This window comes from Molossus molossus, unplaced genomic scaffold, assembly GCF_014108415.1.
Source record: "Molossus molossus isolate mMolMol1 unplaced genomic scaffold, mMolMol1.p scaffold_m16_p_14, whole genome shotgun sequence".
In the NCBI taxonomy this organism is placed as follows: domain Eukaryota; kingdom Metazoa; phylum Chordata; class Mammalia; order Chiroptera; family Molossidae; genus Molossus; species Molossus molossus.
The window spans coordinates 2,865,613-2,886,769 of NW_023425349.1; the positions used below are offsets into that span (position 1 = coordinate 2,865,613).

At 63.3% G+C, this 21,157-nt stretch overlaps 2 protein-coding genes across 2 annotated transcripts in view; one reads left to right on the forward strand and one right to left on the reverse strand.

Moving 5' to 3' along the window:
- The first annotated feature begins 742 nt into the window (after positions 1-742).
- On the forward strand, positions 743-1,843 carry FAM163B (family with sequence similarity 163 member B). Its single transcript, XM_036260422.1, has 2 exons — positions 743-858; positions 1,431-1,843. Exons 1-2 carry the CDS (start codon positions 766-768, stop codon positions 1,830-1,832), a joined length of 495 nt encoding a protein of 164 aa, XP_036116315.1. The 5' UTR covers positions 743-765; the 3' UTR covers positions 1,833-1,843.
- A 3,072-nt stretch (positions 1,844-4,915) lies between these two features.
- The window catches only part of ADAMTSL2 (ADAMTS like 2), a 32,723-nt gene continuing 16,481 nt past the window's right edge, over positions 4,916-21,157 (reverse strand). The window contains exons 11-18 of the mRNA XM_036260394.1: positions 17,764-17,861; positions 13,000-13,126; positions 11,843-12,056; positions 10,390-10,545; positions 9,733-9,903; positions 8,910-9,086; positions 6,239-6,383; positions 4,916-5,500 (exon numbers count right to left, since the gene is read on the reverse strand). Of these exons, the coding sequence (XP_036116287.1) occupies positions 5,382-5,500; positions 6,239-6,383; positions 8,910-9,086; positions 9,733-9,903; positions 10,390-10,545; positions 11,843-12,056; positions 13,000-13,126; positions 17,764-17,861 (1,207 nt within the window). The 3' untranslated portion in view covers positions 4,916-5,381. The remainder of the gene's footprint in view (positions 5,501-6,238; positions 6,384-8,909; positions 9,087-9,732; positions 9,904-10,389; positions 10,546-11,842; positions 12,057-12,999; positions 13,127-17,763; positions 17,862-21,157) is intronic.

Genomic DNA, 21,157 nt, shown 5'->3' on the forward strand with positions numbered 1-21,157 from the left:
ATCAGTGTGAACATACCTAACAGCGCTGAGTTTTAAACTGGTCAAGGTGGTAGGTTTTCTGTTATGTGTATTTTATCACAATTAAAAATTGTAAAGACCCCTGGCTGGTTTGGCTCAGCAGTTAGAGCGTTAGACCATGGACTGTAAGGGTCAAGGGTTCGATTCCCGGTCAAGGGCACGTACCTGGGTTGCAGGTTTGATCCCTGACCTTAGTCGGGATCGTGTGGGAGGCGACCAGTCGATGTGTTTCCCACATCAATGTTTCTCGCTCGCTCTCTCCCCCTCCCTCCCTTCCATTCTCTAAAAATCAATGGAAAAATATCCTCGGGTGAGGATTAACAACAACGAAAATTGTAAAGGAAAGGGATCAGTTACGTTATACAGTAGAATAGGGTTGGCAATTATGTTGCAGAAGAACATTTGATGCTATGAAAAAATAAAGGTCTTGCTGGGTGAAAAAGCATGTTATAAAACCACACGTCCAGCTGGGCTGCATTCGGGTCCGTTTTCAAACGCGTGAGCTTGTGGAGCCGGGCTGGAGCGCCAGCCATCGAGAGAGCATGATGCTGGGCTCGGAGACACATGCAAGCTCACGAAATCAGCCCCAACCCCAGGAGCCGGGCTGGTGCTCGCTCGGCCTCCCCTGGGCAGAGGTGGGACCACCTTCTTCCGCCTGCGTGCGCCCCGGGGTATCTGTTTCCCCCTTTCCTCGGGTGTCACGAACCACGTGTGTGTTTTGCAGGCTGTTGATGGAGAAGGGGGCGGATGACAGCCGGGACGGTGGTCATCACCGGGGGCATTTTGGCGACTGTGATTCTGCTGTGTATCATCGCAGTTCTGTGCTACTGCCGCCTGCAGGTACTTCTCGGGGCTGGGGGTGGAGCACGGGGTGGGGTGAACCAGTGGCTCTGCAGGGAGAGGGAGCCCACCACGAAGGTCTGGAACAAAGTGCAAAGCAGACAGCCCTGGCCCAACTCTGCCTGTGGGGGGAGGGGCACAGCTGCCTGGCCCGCCTGGCCTGGGGCTCAGGGAAGGTAAGGGACTTAGCCGATGCCACACAGAGCGCTTGGGCCCTGCTGTCCCTTCCCCACCCGCACTCTAGGGCAGTCTGGTAGGGCGGAGAAGCCACCTGCAGGCCAAGGCGGCACACCCAGTGCCCATGAACTAGGCTGAGGACAGGTTGCCTGGCCCTTTTGTGCCTTGGTTTCCCCACCCGCCCAACAGAGATGGTCATTGCACCAGCCTGAGATGGTTGTGCGGATGAGAGGAGCGAACCCCTCGTGGCAGAGTGCTCAGCAGGGCGCCCAGCCTGAGCGAGCTCCCCGGAGTGGTGGTTGTGGGGACTGGGGTCAGTGCCCTGCCCACCCTGGCCCCTTCCCTGTGGCCCGGGAGAGGCGGGCGGAGCCACGTCAGCAGCCCTCTGCCCACAGTACTACTGCTGCAAGAAGGAGGAGTCTGAGGAGGACGAGGAGGAGCCCGACTTCGCCGTGCACTCCGGCCTGCCCCCGCTGCACTCCAACCGCAACCTGGTGCTGACCAACGGGCCCGCGCTCTACCCCGCCGCCTCCGCCTCCTTCGGCCAGAAGTCCCCGCAGGCCCGCGCCCTCTGCCGCAGCTGCTCCCACGGCGAGCCGCCCACCTTCTTCCTGCAGGAGCCCGAGGACCAGGGCGTGCACAACGGCGGGGACCGCGTGGCCCGCAGGACCGGCAGCCAGGAGGACGCGGAGCTGCCGCCGGGGACCTTCGGGCACCTGCAGCTGCTCAACCCCGACCGCCTCTCCGCCATGCGCGAGGCCTTCTCACGGAGCCGCAGCATCAGCACCGACGTCTGAGCGGCCCCGCCCCCCGCCCACCACACGGGGCCTGAGACCATGGAGGGGGCCCCGTGGCCCGCCAGCCTGCCCCCGGACCCGGGCGTGGCCCCGTCTTCCTCACCGCCCTGCCGTGGCGGGGCCCCGCCCTCGGGAGGCTCTGGGGCCCGCTGCAGGGGTGAGGCCAGCGAAGGGCGGCAGGGCCAGGGTTAGAGGTGCCAGGGCTGGCAGGGAGGTCGGCCGGGGCAGCCCTGGTGAGGACTGCAGAGTGAGGCGGGGCTCCTGACGCCCAAGCTGCCCTTTAGGACAGATGTCGTGGAAGGTGGCCTCCATTTCAGCCCAGCCACTTGGGCATCTCTGGCTGCATGGCCGGCCCTGTCCTCCCTCCGGAACCTCCGTCTACCTACCTAATCCAGGGAGGGGCGGCCACAGCGATGCGCGGGCCCTGCAGCCAGCCCTCCCTGGAGATCTCGGACCCGCTGCTCTGTCCCTCCAACCACAGCACAGGTGGAGGCTCTGTCTCTCCTCCACCCACCCCTACAGCCCTGGCTCCAGGTGCGTGGTGGCTGAGACCCTGGTTGAGCTGGCCTCCGCAGAACCCCTAGAAGGGGGACTTTCAGGAGCGGCCAAGCCTCGGGGACCCACAGTCCGTACTGGCATTTTGATGTAAGAGGGAGAAGAGGCCTTGTCCCAGCCGCCTACTTCGGGACTGTCTGCACAAACAGACACAGCCCATTCCTCAGCCCTGACCTGGTCGGGCCGACGGAGCCGGAGACCAAGGGCTAGAAGACCCACCACCTCCCCGTGAGACCTGGGACGGCTCTCCCATCCCAGGCTCAGCCTCCAGGAGCCCTTCAAGCTCGGGTCCCAGGGAGACAGACCTGTCCTTCCCTGCCCCCCATTTCTCAGGAGGGTCTGAGAACCAGGTAGGCCCCGGACACCCCTACTCTGCTCCGTGCGAAGATCTCAGCTGGGCCCACTTCCCACCACGCTGCCAGCAGAGCTGGGGGTCTCCCCAGGAGCCCCTCTCAGCTCCCTCTCTCCAGCTGGGGAACCGATGCCCAGTGGCCTCCTGGAGAAATGCCCAAACCCAGGGGTGCCCGCCGTGGGGAACCCAGGTCCTCCCCCTGGCGGAAGCAGCGCTTCGTCCCAAAGCATGCCGCCCTGCCCCGCCAGAGCTCGCTGCCTCTGGAGCCCCAGAGTGGGGGAGCCGCTGTCTCCCCAGGAAGATGGACCGACCCCCCAGCCACCCACCTTCCTACAAGACAGACTGAGGGCAAGTGACCGTCCCTTGGCGGTCTTGCTCCAAGTGCGGAACTGAGGCCGCTGGCCTGGACCGGGTAGTGAGCAGAGGCTATTTTTAGGGTTCTCCATCCTTTCCTCCTCCTTCCTTCCACCTCGGCTCAGACTTGCCTCTGGAACCCGTCCCAGAGCTTCCCAGAGTGCTCACACCTCCCCGTCCTTTGTGGGACCCCACACGTTCCTTCCTGATGCATTGGCTTGGGGTGGGCGGGTGGGGGTGGGGTGAGGGCCAGGAGGCGGGCTCCCTGTGGCTGTCCTGTCCCGTGCCCCCATTTCCTCTGCTGCCCTCTGCCCCGTAGAACCCTGGGTCCGTTTGGAATAAAGAGAACACCCTCTGTGCGTGTCCACTCAGCACCATGGCGGGGCCTGCAGGGGGCCGCCGGCTCCCCGGGCAAAGCAGAAGCCAGTAAACTCGCCGCCTGCGGCTCGGGAGGGCCGTGAGCCGCTGGTGCCAGGCTATGCCCAGAGGGGCCGCCCCAGGGCTCGTTTTCCCCGGGGGCTGTGTTATCTTCAAAGACTGGGGACCATGGACCTGGCTCTGAGCTCCTGGAGAGCAGTGGGGGGGACGGGCTGGGTCGCCTGGGGCAGGTGACGGCATCTCTGGGCCTGTGTTAGCGTCGACATGGGGGTGATGATGATGCGGACTGATGTGGCCTTCGGGAAGAGTGGACAGAGCACCGGGCGCCCAGCCTGGCGTCCAGTGAACACACGCCGAGTGTTGGCAGGAGAGGGACATAGGAGAGGAGATGGGGATGGGAGGAGGAGGAGGAGTAGGTGACAGGACACCGCGGTGGGGGCACAGGTCACCATGACTCAGCTCTCCGGGAAACCAGCCCTACCTCCAGCAAGCCCAGCCCCGGGCCTTCAGTGTCACTCAGCCACCCATCCGGAGCCCTGTGTGGTGTCCCTGGTCCCAGTCTGGGAATGGGGACGCGGCCACTCGCCATCCTGCTCTGTCCCCAAGGAGGCACGGCTGGCACCCTCGGCCTTGCTGTTCTGCGGCCGGCAGACACCTGTGCCCTCCTCCCTGCGGTCTCCACATTGCTTTCACCACCCTGGGCGCCCTGGCCTCTCCCTCCAGGCGTCACGCAGGCTGTCACCCTTCTCCACGCGCGTCCCCTGGCACCTGGGAGAACCACTCCTGCTGCTGGACCAGCCTAAACAGCACCTCCCCCAGGAAGCCCTCCTGTGTCCCTGCACCCAGAGTCCTTCTATGAGGTCCAGAAACAGGGATGATGGATATTTTCTGGGCGTTCAATGTGCCCCCCCACCCGCCTTCCTCATCCCCTCTGCTCTGCCCAACACATCCTAGGCGGGGGCTTTTCTCCCGAGGTTCAGATTGTGGAGTTCTTGCCAGCAACACCCCTACACACATCCTGCAAGGCCCCTCCAAGCTCCCCCTGGTCCTCCCAGGCCCTCATGGTTTACTAGGATCCTCCAAGCACCCCAGGTCCCCCACCCCCAGTTCCCCACCATCCATGGCTCAAGAATTGGACTCCATTCTGACTCCAGCACCCGAGTCCTGGTGCCCCCTGAATGCTCCTGCCTGCTGTGGGCTCCCCACTCCACTCCAGCTCGGCAGCCCCCAGCTCCAGCCCCAGCCCTGTTCCCAGGGCCGAGGCCTCCGCAAACCTTCCTGAGTGGGTAAGCTGGGCAGCCCCACCCTGACTCTCAGATCCCCCCAGCCAGAGCCACCGAGAGCCCACGATGCCGCCATAAATATGATCACTTTATTGACACACAGAGAAGTTCTGACGGAGACAACAGGATGCCGCGAGAGAGAGTCTCTTCCGGGCGTAAAGTGCGGTGGGTCCCTCTGGGCAGGGGCAACGACGCTACGTGGGAGATAAAGTTCCTCTGGAAGGAGGACACCTAAGTAGGACCGAGATCGGAGGCGGCACCCACATCTTCCTGCCCACCCTGTCTCCACCCGCCCTGGAGGCAGGCAGGACCTTCCCAGGGCTGAGCCCAAGGTTCAGCCACCCGAGAAGGAAGGGGCTCGGGAGGGGCAGGAGGGCTGGTCCCCTCCGCCTCCGGGCCTGGGCCCGGGCTGGGTGCTGGGCTGGGTGCTGGGTGGAAACCGCAGAGACACCGGGCTCAGGCTCCGAGAGCAGCTGCCCGGAGGGTGGCTCTGCCTGGGGGGCCCACAGGCGCCCGGCGGTGGGGGCTCTCCTTCCCTGGGGAGAGCAGAGGCTCAGTGTCACATCTTCAGCCCGGGCGCCCTGCAGGAGGGTGTCCGTGGGGGGCCCAGAAGCTGCGGTGGCAGGTCTAGGAGTGGGGGGGCCTGCAGGACCGGCAGCACGCCTTGCTGTAGTACCAGTGGCCACAGAGGTTCACCTTGATGGCCAGGGCGCAGTTGGTGCCTGGCTGGTCCTGGCAGCTGTCGTCTGGGGAAGGGAGCAGCGGGGCCACAGGGCGTCAGGATGGGCCCTCCGCTCCGCCCGCCACACACTCACCTCTTCGCTGCTCCGCGGGAGGGCTGAGGCCCGCAAGAGGGAGGGCTGAGGCCCGCACGAGGGAGGCCCTAGGTGACGGAGCCCCCGGGAGCCACGCGTGCCTGCTCCGGGCTCGGGACAGTGGCCTCCCACCCCTCTGCAGGCTCTCGGGCTGTTTCTCTGCCACCCCCTCCTGCCCCCAGCCGTCCCCAGGAACATCACGGATCCTGACAGGTGCTTTGACCTGTGCACGGGGAAGGGTGATGTCCAGGGGCCAGATCTGGAGGAGCCACTGATCTCACACCGGGAGGCCCACAGGCGACACCCCCACTCAATGTAGGTCCGAAGCAGAGCTCGTCACCTGCCCACGATGCCCCCTCGAAGCCCAGCTCGTTCCCCTTCCAGGTGCCCGAGCCGGAGATCCGGGTCAGCCCCTGGCCTCCCTGCCTCCTTCGTGCCCAGACGGGGCGGCCTGGGCTGAGGTCCTGCAGTCCCGCCCCGCCCCAGCTCCTTCCCATCTTCTAGACGAGACGATGCTCTCTCCAAAGCACAGGGCTCTGCATGGCCCTGGGGACCCTGGGCACCTGCTGCCCGTCCTGTCTTTGCCTCCAAGCCAGGCTCTGCCGTCCAGGGGGAGCCTTCGCTCCCCGACATGGCCTGGCTCTGCCCCCCAGCCGTCCGCCTGCTCACCTGGGGGCTCCGTGGGGCAGGGCTGCAGGTCACAGGCCTGTCTGCCGACGGGCTTCACCAGCGGGTCGCAGCCGCGGACGATGTCGGTCCCTTGGTAGCACTTCACGTCCCGCATCCGCACGCCCGCCCCACAGGTCTTGGTGCACTGAGGGGGAAGAGTGGCATGGGGACCCCACCTTCTTGCCAGGCACAGGAGCGCTCACGGCTCGAGGGCAGGAAAGGGCCCTGTTGGCAGCCAGGAGACTGATATCCAGCCCCGCCCAGGGCCTGGTTCTTGGTCCGCTCTGCACCGAGGGGGTGAGCCCCTCCTCTCCCGACGGTCCCTCGGGCTCTCCTGGGCCTCCGATGCCCAGGACACATGGGCCAGGGCCGAGGGAGAGGCTGGCTTCCACTCCGGCGAAAGCTGTGTTCGTGGTGGGCCAAAGCCACCCCCCACCGCGGCTCGCTGTCCAGATGTTGCCCTCGGAAAACCCCGCTAAGCTACCCAGAACACCAGGCACAGCTGCTGACCCCAGTTACCCCGACATCCTCCTGCCAGCAGCCTACAGGCGGTGGCTCCCTCTCGCTCCCCCCACGTGGCTGACCCCACGTCACCCAGGCCACCCTCCAGTCCTGTCTGCAGAGCAGAGTGAGAATTAGCGGGGAGGGCCGCCCGCCATGCCCGCTCCCAGCTCGGGGGCTGGTCCAGTCTGGGAGCGGCCAGAGGCCGGCTTGGCACTGAGCACGGGGGACAGTCAGCCTTGGGTGGACGCCCCAAGGAGCCTCTGGACGTGCCCTGGCGCCTGCTTCTCTTCCCCGGGGCGTGGACGAAACAGCTGGAGGAACAGCTCTGACCGAGCCTGCCACGCCCGCCGCCCATGCCTGCCAGCCACCCCACGTCCATTCACCGGGCACTGCGGCGCCCCTCCCCCCGCGCTCCCAGGCTGTCTTTTGGGCTCTCCCCCTTCTGGGCCAGCCCAGCCCAGCCCAGCCCCCACTCCCTCCCATCATCTGAGGCCAGATGTTCTTCTCGGGGTTCAGGTCGCGGCATGGCTCCCGCAGACCCGCGCTCCAGTCCAGCCACACCCGCGGCCTGCCCACCCTCGCCTCCAGCCACACACAGCCAAGCCAGGGGGCCCCAGCCCTCCTGCTCCCCGTGGCTGAGGCCGCCCGGGAAAGCCCCCCCAGCCCCTCTCTGTCTTCCAGGGGCCCTTGTGCTGGCAACACAGAATGAATGGCCCTGGGCGCTCCAGTTCCGGACATGTCCGCGGCGTGAGCGGCCGTCGAGGAAGCCCCGGGTCTGGGAATGGGGGTGTATGGAGGCCCGGCCCCTCCACTCTGCGAGGGGGCAGCACTCATGGGACTCCACTCACCCCCATTTCACACTTAGAATCTTCACCTCGAGCCCTTACGTTTTAGGATGTGGCCCTACCCGTCAGGTGACCAAGACCACGGAAGCCTCGCGTGTAGTGTCTGAGACACACTGCAGAATGTCGCAGTCACTGTGCTGGGCTTCCGGTCCCACGGGACCCGTGTCATTCACCCTTCGTATGGAGAGCTGGCCCACGAGGAGCCCGGGCCACAGGCAGCGGACACTGTGATGTGTTCCTCACCCCCAGGGGCGCACAGAGACCACTCCGGCCTCCCCGCTCGCCCCTCCCGAAAGCTGATGGCACCATGGGGGGGGGGGGGCTGGGGCGCAGGAGTGGCAGTGTGAGGACACGTGGTGAAGACCCCGAGAATCCCTCAGACAGCAGTCTAGGTGGGACTGTCTCCGAGCCATGAGACAGGCCTGCGGCCCTACAAGCCCCTGGGGCCCTCGAATCACACCCCCGGCAGCCACAGGAAGGGGAGAGAAGAGAACACAGCAGGAGAAATTAAAGAGGCCCTTTTGCTCAGCCAGAGAAGGAGAGGGGGTGTCTGCCCCCTGCCCCCCCCACCTCGGGGGCCCCTGCCCTGGTCACGTTGGGAGAGACGGCACTGGGCCTCCCTTCACTTTGCAGATTCCTCACCCGCCCAAGACAGGGGACCTTCTGGGCCCCCAGGTCTGCCACACCCCCAGCAGCTGCAGAGCCAAGCAGGTGACCACTCCTGCCCAGGGGGTGAGGGCTCCTCTCCTGGCTACAGAGAGGAGACAGCTCAGCTCTGTGCCGCCTGATGGTGGGAGGCTGAGGCCCTCTGCACCCCGGAGGGGCAGGCGGATCAGGAGAGTGGCTGCCCTTCCTTCCGGCTCCCCGGACCCCGTGCACACGTCCCGCCATGCCTCTGCACCCCTAATCCCGCGCCCTGCCTTGACTCTAACTCCTGGGGCCCGGGCGCTGTCTGACGCACCCTAAGGTGCCACCTGGGCTCTGTCTGTCCCACGAGGGGCACAGGTGTTGTCAAATGCACAACTACAGGGCTAACTGCAAGTCCAGAAGCGACCCAGGCTAAGAAAGGCCCAGGCCATGTTGCAGGGATCCCAGAAGTGAGATCCAAGAAGGCTTCCTGGAGGCGGTGGCTCTCGCACCAGCTGACTTGGTAGAGTTGAGAAGCTTTCCGGGGCCAGAAAGCCACGATGGAGGTTGACAAGGGCGCACTTGGGGCCGCAGGGGACCCGCTGAGACGGGATGAGACCTCGGGTCTGGTCCCTGGCCACCCCTCAGGACCCGTGGTCCCAGGCCGCCTCAGAGGTTGGGCGGCGGGCGCTCACCTCAGACCACGGGCTGGTGTACCACTTGAAGCAGGGCCTCTCGAAGCACGTGCTCTCCTCCGGCGGCTTCTTGGCCAGCCCGCACTCGGGGCCGCTGCGCGTCTGCGGCTTCCCGTTGGCCAGCTCCATGCACAGGACCAGCCTCTTCTTCACGCCGCGGCCGCAGGTGGTGTTGCACTGAGGTCAGGGAACAGACAGGGTCAGAGGCCAGAGGCCAGGAGCACCGGAACACGGCCCACGCGGCTCCCGTGCCACGGCTCGGTCGACAGCGATCGGGTGAGATGCTGAGCAACGGCGAACTGACTGAGAACTCTGTGGTCGATAACCATTTGGCCCCAAGTGGATTTGATCAAAAGCAATTTAGCAGAAAACCATCTGTTTTTAAACAAAATGGTTAATGACAATTTGGCCCAAGAGGACAGGGCTAGCGGTCGGTCGCCTGAAACAACAGGGGGGGGGACAGTCGGGTTGAAGCTGCAGGTTGTGACCATGAAGCTGGTCCTGAGCATGAGGAACTGAGGACCAGAAGCACAGCCATGGACTCCTCTTCCATGTTTGGGGACCGTGGGGGCCACAGCAGGGGGAGGGGAGAGGGACAGTGTTAAATCTGCCTGTATCACCCAGCATTTGCCTATTTAGATTGGAAAGTTTTAAGGTGTTTTCCTACCTTTTGTGGCTGTTTCTATTTCAAATTGGTTTTGGGTGAATTGTGCCATTATAACTATGACTGAGCCCTCATTCTGACCAGTCTTGTTCCGGCCGCTTGGCGCTCTGCCCGGAGCTCTCCCGGGCGGCGGGGTCTGCACGGGTCCAGAGCACTCACCCGCTCCCAGTCCTGGGCCAGCCAGTGGGCAGGGCAGTTCTTGTCCCCACAGGGGTGGATGGCCAGCGGCTTGGTCTCCACTTGGCACTGAGACTCGGGCACCACCCGTCCGTCGCTGGTCTTGCAGTACACGTGTCGGATCATGCGGCCCTGGCCGCAGCTTCCGCTGCACTGCAGGGGGACAGCGCGTTAGAGCCCCGCCGCTCCAGGCCCCTGACGCCATTCCCTAGAAGAACACCCCCTGGGCAGCGGGAGGAGCCGTGGCCACAGTAAACACACTTTAAATAACATTTTCCAGTCTAACTAAAGAAATATTACGTGCTTGATGAAAAACACACAGGGAGAAAGCACGCCCCAAACCCCAGCAGGGCATCTGGGCACCCACCACCCAGAAGGGACCCCAGGGGGCATCTGAGCACCTTTCTTCCCCACCAGAGAGAGAAGACAGACGCACAGGGAGAGAGACCGAGGGCTAGAAACAGGGACTGCCGGGCGGGCCAGCTGTTTTCGGATAAAGGTCTTGACTCTCCCCCCACATCCTCACTCCAGAAAATGGGGAGACTGAGGCACAGCCGCGTGAAGCATCAGGACCCACTCTCGCAGGCCTCGTGCCCTGGCCACCCCTCAAAGCACCCCTCCCCGGGACCCTGCCCTCACCGGCCCCCAGTCAGAGACGGTCCACTGCCGGTCACAAGGGGGCCCTGCACAGTCCTTCGCCCCCACAGGCCTGGTGTTGGGGTCACATAGCTTCTCATCTTCGGAGCAGCGGATGTCCCTGGTCACCACGCTGCGCTCCCCACACTTGGCTGTACACTGTGAGGAGCCAGATGAGGGGTGAGGGTGGGGTCAGGACTGCCCATGCACACGGCCCTGACTTGCTCCTGTACACACCGTCCCACCCTGCTCCTGTGCACACAGCCCTGACCTGCTCCTGTGCACATCGTCCCACCCTGCTCCTGTGCACATGGGCCCACCTGCTCCTGTGCACACAGCCCCACCCTGCTCCTGTGCACACGGCCCTGACCTGCTCCTGTGCACACCGTCCCACCCTGCTCCTGTGCACATGGGCCCACCTGCTCCTGTGCACACAGCCCCACCCTGCTCCTGTGCACATGGCCCTGACCTGCTCCTGTGCACATGGGCCCTGCCCTGCTCTTGTACACACCGTCCCACCCTGCTCCTGTGCACACGGCCCACCTGCTCCTGTGCACACGGCCCACCTGCTCCTGTACACACCGTCCCACCCTGCTCCTGTGCACACGGCCCACCTGCTCCTGTGCACACGGCCCACCTGCTCCTGTACACCCGTCCCACCCTGCTCCTGTGCACACGGCCCACCTGCTCCTGTGCACATGGGCCCCCCCTGCTCCTGTACACACCGTCCCACCCTGATTCTGTGCACACGGCCCCACCTGCTCCTGTGCACATGGTCCCACCCTGCTCCTGTGCACACGGCCCCACCCTGCTCCTGTGCACACAGCCCTGACCTGCTCCTGTGCACATGGGCCCACCCTGCTCCTGTGCACATGGCCCCACCTGCTCCTGTGTACACAGCCCTGACCTGCTCCTGTGCACACGGCCCCACCCTGCTCCTGTGCACATGGCCCCACCTGCTCCTGTGCACACGGCCCCACCCTGCTCCTGTGCACACGGCCCCACCCTGCTCCTGTGCACACGGCCCCACCTGCTCCTGTGTACACAGCCCTGACCTGCTCCTGTGCACATGGGCCCCGCCCTGCTCCTGTGCACACGCCCCCACCTGCTCCTGTGTACACAGCCCTGACCTGCTCCTGTGCACACGTCCCCACCCTGCTCCTGTGCACACGGCCCCACCTGCTCCTGTGTACACGGCCCTGACCTGCTCCTGTGCACACGGCCCACCTGCTCCTGTGCACATGGGCCCCGCCCTGCTCCTGTGCACATGGGCCCCACCCTGCTCCTGTGCACATGGGCCCCGCCCTGCTCCTGTGCACATGGGCCCCGCCCTGCTCCTGTGCACATGGGCCCCGCCCTGCTCCTGTGCACATGGGCCCCGCCTGCTCCTGTGCACATGGGCCCCGCCCTGCTCCTGTGCACATGGGCCCCGCCCTGCTCCTGTGCACACACGTACCTCAGACCACTCAGACATCTCCCACTGTGGCCCACAGACCGGGTTTCTGCACGTCTTACGCTCCTCGGGCCGCACGGCCTCGGCCGCCTCGCACAGGTCACTGTACACGGAGCTGTCGAAGCCGGGGGACAGCATCTTCCAGCAGCGCACAATGCGGAACTGGTAGCCCTCGCCACAGGTGCGGGAGCACTCGCTCCAACTGCTGGTCTCCCACCTGCCTCGAGAGGGGCGGCCTTTAGTGACCCCCACCTTCCTTCCCCATGTGACCCACATCCCAAGGGCCAAGCCAGACAGGATACTGGTGGGGCCCCAAGGTGGAGGCTGCTGTGTGGAGACCCCGAGCTCTCTGGGGAACACCTAGGTGGATGGGGGTGGGCACTTGGTGTGGGCGTTTAGCCTGCCCACCTGCCCAGGAGCCGAGCCGCGTCTACCTGCTCCCACCCACCCACCTGGCCTCCAGACACTTTGGGAACCAGGTTCTGGACCTGTCCCCTTGCTCACGCTGGGATCACACCCCAGAGTTCCTGAGCCCCGAACCCCGCGTTCAGACTCTGAGGGGACTGGCAGGGTCCGGGACCACACGCCCTGCTTCTAAGAAAAGAGCAAGTAGGTGGATAGCGAGACCTCGAGGGGACAGGGGAGCAGGCCAGAAGAAAGGGGCGTGTAGCAGAGGGGGGAGCGAGGCAGCGCGCCTCCCAGACTGACATGCAGCCGCAGGCTGGTCCCTGCGGGCTCGTCGGGGCCCCACACCAGCTCCCACCAGGACCGCGACGGGAAGAGGACACGGTTAGGGCTCCATCTCCGGCCATTCACGAGGCAGGACAGGAGGTCGGGGGACTAGAAAGATGGGGCCTCCCCCACAGCATAGGGACAGACGACTGGCTTGGCATTTTGAGTGTAATGCCTCAGGGCCCATAAAAATCCCAGCTGCACCAAGTAAGCCTGGGGCAAAGGTGTCACCCAGAGTGCGGAGCACTGTTCAGAGTGTCTCTCAGGCTGCCACGGAAGGCATGGCTGTGTGACAGGTCACCCTGCGACCCGCCCGGCCAGCCCCGCCCACAGAGCCCGCCCCTCCGCTCCTCTGGGCAGAGGCAAAGCAGAGCCCAGCTCCCCCAACCCCAACACGCGCCCTGCCGGGGGCACTGGGCGGCCGGTACCTGGGCTGGCACTCCCTCCCAGCACAGAACTCCTGCACCGGCTCCGGACGGGTCAGGGCATCGCAGTAGCTGTCGTCCACCTCGATGCCATCATAGCGGACGCACATGGCGTAGGTCGACATGACCCCTGGGTTCAGGACAAGGGAAAGGCCTGTGAGCCACACGTGAGCACGTGGGAGACCAGCGGACGGACCCTGTGGCCATGGGCAAGGCACCTGACTGCCCAGAGCCGGCTTCCTGGCTTAGATCGGGGATGATGACAGCAACCAGCTCACAGAGCTGCGGCAGTGAGGACCTGAACTCCCTCTCCGCCTGTGTCCCAGGCTCTCATCTCTCCTCTTAGCAACCCCCTCGCCCCACTGCATCATGCCCAGGCTGGGCGCCCAGGTCATATGTCACAAATCCTGGCTCTGAAAAAACTCACGCTGGCTTCTGTGAAGGCACGTGCAGCCGGTGTCACTGATTTCCCTTTGTTTAACAACTCCCCTCTGTGGGTGAGTGGTGGGGTGATGGGAGGATCGGACGATGATAGGTTGGCTGGATGGGTGGATGGTGGTGGGGATGGGATGGCTGGATGGGTGGGTGGGTGGATGGATTGGATGGATGGGTGGGTGGGTGGATTGGCATTGGATGGATGGGATGGTGGGTGGGTGGATGATGATGTGGTGGGTGGGTGATGGATGGGTGGATGGATGGTGTGGGTGGGATGGATGGATGGATGGAATGGGTGGGGTGGGTGGATGGATGGATGGATGGGTGGGGTGGGGGGATGGATGGAGGGATGGGATGGGTGGGTGGATGGACTGGATGATGGGTGGGTGGGGGATGGATGGATGGATGGTGGGGTGGGTGGATGATGGGTGGATGGATGGATGGGTGGGTGGGTGGATGGATGGAGGATGGGTGGGTGGGTGGATGGATGGGATGGATGGGTGGGTGGGGGTGGGATGGATGGGGTGGGATGGATGGATGGAGGGATGGATGGGTGGGTGGATGGATGGATGGGTGGGTGGGTGGATGGATGGGTGGATGGATGGGTGGGTGGGTGGGTGGATGGATGGATGGATGGGTGGGTGGGTGGATGGATGGGTGGATGGATGGGTGGGTGGGTGGGTGGATGGATGGATGGATGGGTGGGTGGGTGGATGGATGGATGGATGGGTGGGTGGGTGGATGGATGGATGGATGGGTGGGTGGGTGGATGGATGGATGGATGGGTGGGTGGTTGAATGAATAGGTTGGTGGGTGGGTGGATGGATGGATGGATGGGTGGGTGGGTGGATGGATGGATGGATGGGTGGGTGGGTGGTTGAATGGATGGATGAATAGGTTGTTGGGTGAGTGGATGGATGGACAGATGGATAGGTTGGTGGATGGGTGGATGGGTGGGTGGGTGGATGGATGGATGGATGGGGGGTGGGTGGATGGATGGATGGATGGGTGGGTGGGTGGATGGATGGATGGATGGGTGGGTGGGTGGATGGATGGATGGATGGGTGGGTGGGTGGATGGATGGATGGATGGGTGGGTGGGTGGATGGATGGATGGATGGGTGGGTGGGTGGATGGATGGATGGATGGGTGGGTGGGTGAATGAATAGGTTGGTGGGTGGGTGGATGGATGGATGGATGGGTGGGTGGGTGGATGGATGGATGGATGGTGGGTGGGTGGTTGAATGGATGGATGGGTGGGTGGGTGGATGGATGGATGGATGGTTGGTGGGTGGGTGGTGGGTGGGATGGATGGATGGATGGATGGGTGGGTGAGTGGATGGATGGACAGATGGATAGGTTGGTGGATGGGTGGATGGGTGGGTGGGTGGATGGATGGATGGATGGGTGGGTGGGTGGATGGATGGATGGATGGTGGGTGGGTGGATGGATGGATGGATGGGTGGGTGGGTGGATGGATGGATGGATGGGTGGGTGGTTGAATAAATAGGTTGGTGGGTGGGTGGATGGATGGATGGATGGGTGGGTGGGTGGATGGATGGATGGATGGGTGGGTGGGTGGTTGAATGGATGGATGAATAGGTTGTTGGGTGAGTGGATGGATGGACAGATGGATAGGTTGGTGGGTGGGTGAATGGATGGATGAATAGGTTGTTGGGTGAGTGGATGGATGGACAGATGGATAGGTTGGTGGATGTGTGGTTGAATGAATAGGTTGGTGGGTGGGTGAGTGGGTGGGTGAATAGGTTGCTGGGTGAGTGGATGGATGGATGGATGGATGGATGGATGGATGGATGGATGGATTGGTGGATGGGTGGTGGGTGGGTGGGTGGATGGATGAATGGATGGGTAGGTTGGTGGATGGATGGATGGATGGATGGATGGGTTGGTGAATGGGTTGGTGGATGGGTGGTGGATGGATGGATGGATGGATGGATGGATATAGATCGGAAATCCAACCATTTCAGCCCTTTCCAGCCTCCCCAGACATTCTATCAGCTCTGCAGACCCTCCCTGCCCTCCTGTGCCATGCTCCCGTCCTCATCAATTCCTCTTGAAGCTTCTTTATCCAACGCCGAATGTGTTTCACTCTCCAGGCTCCCCAGGCCTATAACTCTCATCAGGGTATGGCAGGTAAAGGGCCAGCCCTCGCCTCATACTGTTAATTCCTTGACCTGCCTCCACCCTCTACTTCTCTCCTCCCCCAGCACCCCTGTGCCTGGCACCAGCTGGTGCGTCCCTGCCAGAGAGCTAGGGTGACTCAGCATATTGTCAGCATTGGTGAAGGCCTGGGGTTTATTGTGGTTACTGGTGGGGGGGCTTCCTGAGTGACGGAGAACCCTCCTGCTGGGTGGCCTGTCCCCCAGGAGGAAGTCCATTTCCCCAGAACCAGAGAGCCCCAGCCCCTCGCTCTCCCTTCCCTGCGGAGCACGTCTGAAGGCCAGCAGTCCTGCCTCTCCAAGGCCCAGCCCTGGACCGGGCGACGCAGCCTGGGAAGCAGCCCACACGGGGATGCTTTCGTGTTTCTGTGGAGGACGAGCCAGGCTGCAGTCACTGGCCCCTCTGCCAGCTGGGCTGCGCTGTCCGTAACCCTCTCTGCGGGGAGGCTGGCTTCCGGCCAGGTCTGCTGGCGGGGTTCCCGCCTCAGACACCAGCTCCGGGCGGGGAGGGCGGGGCTGGGGACTCGCAGACCCTCGCCAAGTGCCCGATTATTCATTCACTCTTCGTCGAGTGGGGACCTGGCAGGTCCCCAACGAGAGAGACTGGAATTCGAGTCCCAGCACAATCTCTCCCGGTGGGTGACATGAGTACCGTCAGACTTTCCAGGCCCCGGCTTGCTCGTCCCCAAATGGGAACCTCCCTGAGATGCTGGGGGAGGCACAGGACCAGTTTTCCGGACACTGTCTTCAGTAGCTCAGTCTTGAACACAGTGCTTTTCAAACCTCCTCAGGCAGAGAGCCCTTGCTTGAAATTAGTGACGGTAAAACTGGGGTGAGGCTCAGGGTCCCCCCGCTCCGGGCCCCTCGCCCCTGTGTCCTGGGGATGCCCGGACAGTTGGATCACTGATCTCCGAGTAAGAGCCCCAGCCGCGCACCTGATGTCGACCACGGCAGAGAACGTCTTACGGAAAATACGGACAGACGCCCTGTTTGTGGCTGAGCTCGAAGACGGGACATGAGCCTCACTGACCTGAGGGCCCCGCCGTGTGCCGCTGACCCTGCCGGACAGTCACAGCCGGCACATCCCCCCGCCTGGCCTGGCCTCGATGCCCGGGAGACAAGGCTTTGAGAGGGGCCGGCCGCAGTCCTGACCACCCAATGCAGAGGCCGAGTGTGTGGGAGGCGCTGGCAAGGGGCCAGACGCCCGTCTCACTCCCGCCACACCCACCTCTGGACTTTCCAGGTGGGGGCGGGGGCCTGTGGGAAGCAAGCAACTCGCCAGTGCACATGGCGTGGTTGGCACCCCACAAAGCTTGGCTCGTGCCCTCCAGATGCCAGGGGGCAAACAGCACGCCCCGCGCCCTGCTCAGCGAGGTGGGGCCCCAGCTTCCAACCCCAGAGCCGAACATAAGGACCCGTGGCCTCTTTAGAGCCCTGCGGGACCACCTCCTCCCGTGGACCCCCACCCTGAGAGGGCAACGAGGGCTGCAGGAGGTATGGCCAAGGCCCCACCACCAGCCTCATCCACCTCCCTGGCCAGAGACCACAGAGGCATTGAGCTGAGAAGCTGCCAGGGCAGGGGGTGCCTTCTTCCATCTCCCCGGCAGCCCTAGCTGTGGCCCCAACCCAACCAGGAAGGGAGATAAGGGGGCACTAGGGTCTCCCTGCCACCTTTGCCAGGTCCCGGTGCTGGCTCTGACCTGGCAGCGGATCCTGGGGGGGGGGGGCACTGGCAGCAGGGGAGCCCAGTCCTGGTGGCTGTGGCCGGCGTCTCAGTGAGGTGGTGGCAGACAGACGTGGGTTTGAGTCCCAGCTCATCACTAACCACACATGTCTGCCTGTCGGCCCCACCGAGGTGTCTCAGTCCCCCTCCCAGCCCTCCCACGACCAGGCCGTAGAACCAGAACCACGTCCTGGGTCCTAGACCCAGTGGGTCTGTTCGCCCCTCCCTAGGTCTGCTGTAAACAAAAGTGAACTCACCACCTGAGGTTTCTTACTTTTATCCCAAAGGACATTCTCTCTAACAGGGCAGGATATGAATGACAATGATGACGAGCATGAGCGGGGGACTTAATGCCCAGGAGGCCGACCTCACCATGGTCCACGGTGAGCGGGACACACCGACCTGTCCCCGTGGGAAGCCCGGACAGTACCTGTGGTACAGGTGGCACTGCAGGGCTCGTGGGATGACAGCTTCCACCGGTACATGTCCGCCGGGCTCACGCCTTGCTTGCGTGCCTTGGGCCTGGTCCTGAAAACAAGGTCAAGCAGAGAAGAGGTGAGAGGTCACGGCGCTGGCTGGCTGGCTTGTTTACACCGGCGGGTGTGTCCTCATCCACGGGGTGGCCGTGCTGTTCCGCGACAGCACACCTGTCCTGGCCCCAGGCACACCCCCCTTAGGGGGAGGGTGCCCACTGTCCAGGCCGGAGAGACGGGAGGAGCACCAGGGTGGCCCGGATTGCAATGGCAGGGACGCCGGCCCGTCAGGGACTTTGTCCAAGCATCCTGCAGCTTGGCACAGCTCCGGGGGTGGGGTGGAGAATTTGGGCCAAACCAGCATCATTGTTGCCCCCTGCACACATGCCAGCCTCTCACCGTTACCTTCCATTATCCAAGGGAGCCCTTCCCCCACCGCCCCGCCCCAGGAAGGGACATCGGGAGGCAACATATGTGCCCCCCTCAGCCAGGAGTCTGATTGAACAGGGACACTAGCCATCCACCTCCAATTATCAAAATAGCAAATTCAGGCAGATGGGGGCGTGACGTGTCCTGCAGGCCCCTTCCCAGGCCATGGATGCTCCGCGTCCCACGTTCTCCTGGACCCCCGTGTTCTCCTGGCCCCTGTGCTGGGTGGGGCAGGAGAACACGGGGGGCCAGGAGAACACAGGGGGCAGGAGAACACGGGGGGCCAGGAGAACATGGGGGGCCAGGAGAACATGGGGGGGCCAGGAGAACACGGGGGGCCAGGAGAACACGGGGGGGGCAGGAGAACACGGGGGGCCAGGAGAACACGGGGGGGCCAGGAGAACATGGGGGGCCAGGAGAACACGGGGGGCAGGAGAACATGGGGGGCAGGAGAACACGGTGGGCCAGGAGAACACGGGGGGCCAGGAGAACATGGGGAACACAGGGAGCCAGGAGAGCGCAGAGAGACATCAGCAGGTGGAGAGCGGGTGGCTGGTTTCACAGCTCCGCCAAGCCCATGGGGCCCCCCTCACTGGTGGCTCCACACAGGGGTCCCAGGGAAAGGGAAGGTCCCCTGACTGTCCTCCCTGAAAACGAGAGGAGACTCGGGATGCGGGGTGCAGCCCGGTCACAGCTGTGTGCGGTGCCAGGTGGGCACCGGAACGCGGAAGGAACACTTTGTAACTACATGATCACTAACCACTGTGGCCCGAAACTGATACAAAATAACACCGAAGGTCTTCTATTGAAAAACAGAAGAAAACAATGAGAGAAAACTTTAAAATGCCCCCCGTTCCCAGCAGACCCTGTCCCCTGAGAGATCAAAGGACCCGGGGACACCTGGGTGACCACCCGGCTCCCGTGAGCAAAGCCGGGGAGTGGGGGTGGGACCAACTCCGGGGAAGATCACTCCATACACCTGACTTGGAAGACACGGAGCTGTGTTGATGGGGCCCCCCACCCTCCTTTCAACAGCTCTACATCCTCCCCAAGAACAAAAGAGCTGGAAAGGCCCGGCCCAAGCCCCCACACCCCACCGGGGAGAAGTTGGCCATCTTCACCTAATTACACTCCTCCAGCCGCAGGCAGGATGACTCACGCCTGCCTCCGGGGAGAGCAGCCCCTTCGAAATAACCTCCGGATTTTAAGCACAAAAGGTATTTCTGGAAGAACTGCCTACTGTGGACCCAAAGGGGCCACAGGCTGAACCTGACAGGCTCAGGGAGGCCTGCGGGGCAGGCTCCACACTCTGAGACCGAGAGTAGCCCCCCAGGATGGTCTGCCATGAACACCCCCTGACTAACAGCAGGTCACGGCGGGCAGTCACGTCCTAGCCCGTGTTTCCCGGAACGAAGGTCAACCTTTGCCTAAACCGAGCCTGTCTTTTCGTGTATTGATTTCTCACCTAGGGTGACGTACCTTTGGACCAGTAACGTATTTTTTTTCCCTGTTTGGTTTACTTGCTATCCTGCCCCGAGGTGTCCCCGCTTAGCTTTCTCCCGCCTCCCTCATCCATCAGCGATGGCTTTCACGTCATCTGCTGACGTCTTCCCCTTTGATTCTAACGGATAAAAGAAGGGGCCATTCCCGGGAGCGGTTTCTCAATCCCGGGAGACTTTGCTTCCAGGCAACTGCTGTCAGTTTGGCTCACATAAACTCCAATCATCCTTACGGGTTTGGGCATTCCTTCGGTGACACTGCGCATCGGTCAGCACGTGTCACAGGCCGCCTCCTGGAAAACCCTGCGGGTGTTCGTACAACCTGGCAGGTTCGGTCCTTAGAAGTGGCACCAGGGGAAAAACACACAGGAAACGGCTGAACCCCAGCCCTTCACCCACCGCCTCCATTTGGAAGGGAGAGGGTGCCCCCCTCAGCCTTAGGAGGCAGAATGCTAGACTCTGGCTGGTGACTGCCACCCGCGCCGGGACGCTTCGCCGGCGCCCGGGGGTGCGGCTCACACCCCCCGGGCAGGTCCGGCTCTGGTGACAGTGCTGTGTACAAACGCACCAGAAAGCCGGCCCACTGTCTTCCCCTCCAGACTGGGTCTCGCTGGTTCCCAGCGTCTAAGTCCGGTGCCGGGGCCTCCCCCGATTGTTTGAGGCTGTTCCGAGCAGATGAAAATAACCTTTCCTTTCTGAGCTGGCCCTTTGATTGCGCCCTCTCGGGAGCAGACGGACTTCCTGTGTTTGGACAACTCACCCAGACGGGGCTATTTCGAGGCTGTTCCAGCCTGGTGGTTTCCCCGCCTCCCCTGGGCCCTTTATCTTAAAGGACCATCTTTGGGCTGGGCCGGGCAGCATCCTTTGACGGCCACAGGGGGAGCCGCCCCATCTCACCACGCCTGGGCCTTTCTGAGGGTTGACAATCGATCCTATTGATTCCCGGGACCCCACAAGCGCTGGAAACCCAATGTGCCCCGTGAGGCTGAGGGGGTGGGGTAAGATTGAACTGGGATGGGGCAGAAGGGACTCTAAAATGTGGCTTAAGGACCCCAGAGCTTGTGCTTGACCTGGCCAGGGAACCCTTGAGTCCGTGATCTGCTGGGCACCGTCTGACAAGCTCTGATGTCAGGGATGGGGAAACCGAGGCCCAGAGAGGGTCCGAGCCCCAGCTGAGTCACACGGTAAGCAGAGTTGAGATGGTGTCTCAGGTCTCTGGACACAAGTCCTGGAAGGGCCCCTCCCTCACCCTGGAAGTTCAGTGTATCACTGATGGTTCTGTGGACGGAAAAGGGGCCACACACTGACCCGACAAGCTCAGGGAGGCCCGCCGGCAGGTGCAAACTCAGGCCGAACGGAACCACACAGGACGGTCTGACGTGAGTCCTAGCTAAAGCAGTTCATGGCGGGCAGTCGTGTCCCA

Coding starts and splice junctions, on each gene's coding strand:
- FAM163B (XM_036260422.1), top strand. CDS start 766: ATGACAGCCGGGACGGTGGTCATCACCGGGGGCATTTTGGCGACTGTG. Junction 859..1,430: donor TGTGCTACTGCCGCCTGCAG/GTACTTCTCGGG, acceptor CTCTGCCCACAG/TACTACTGCTGCAAGAAGGA.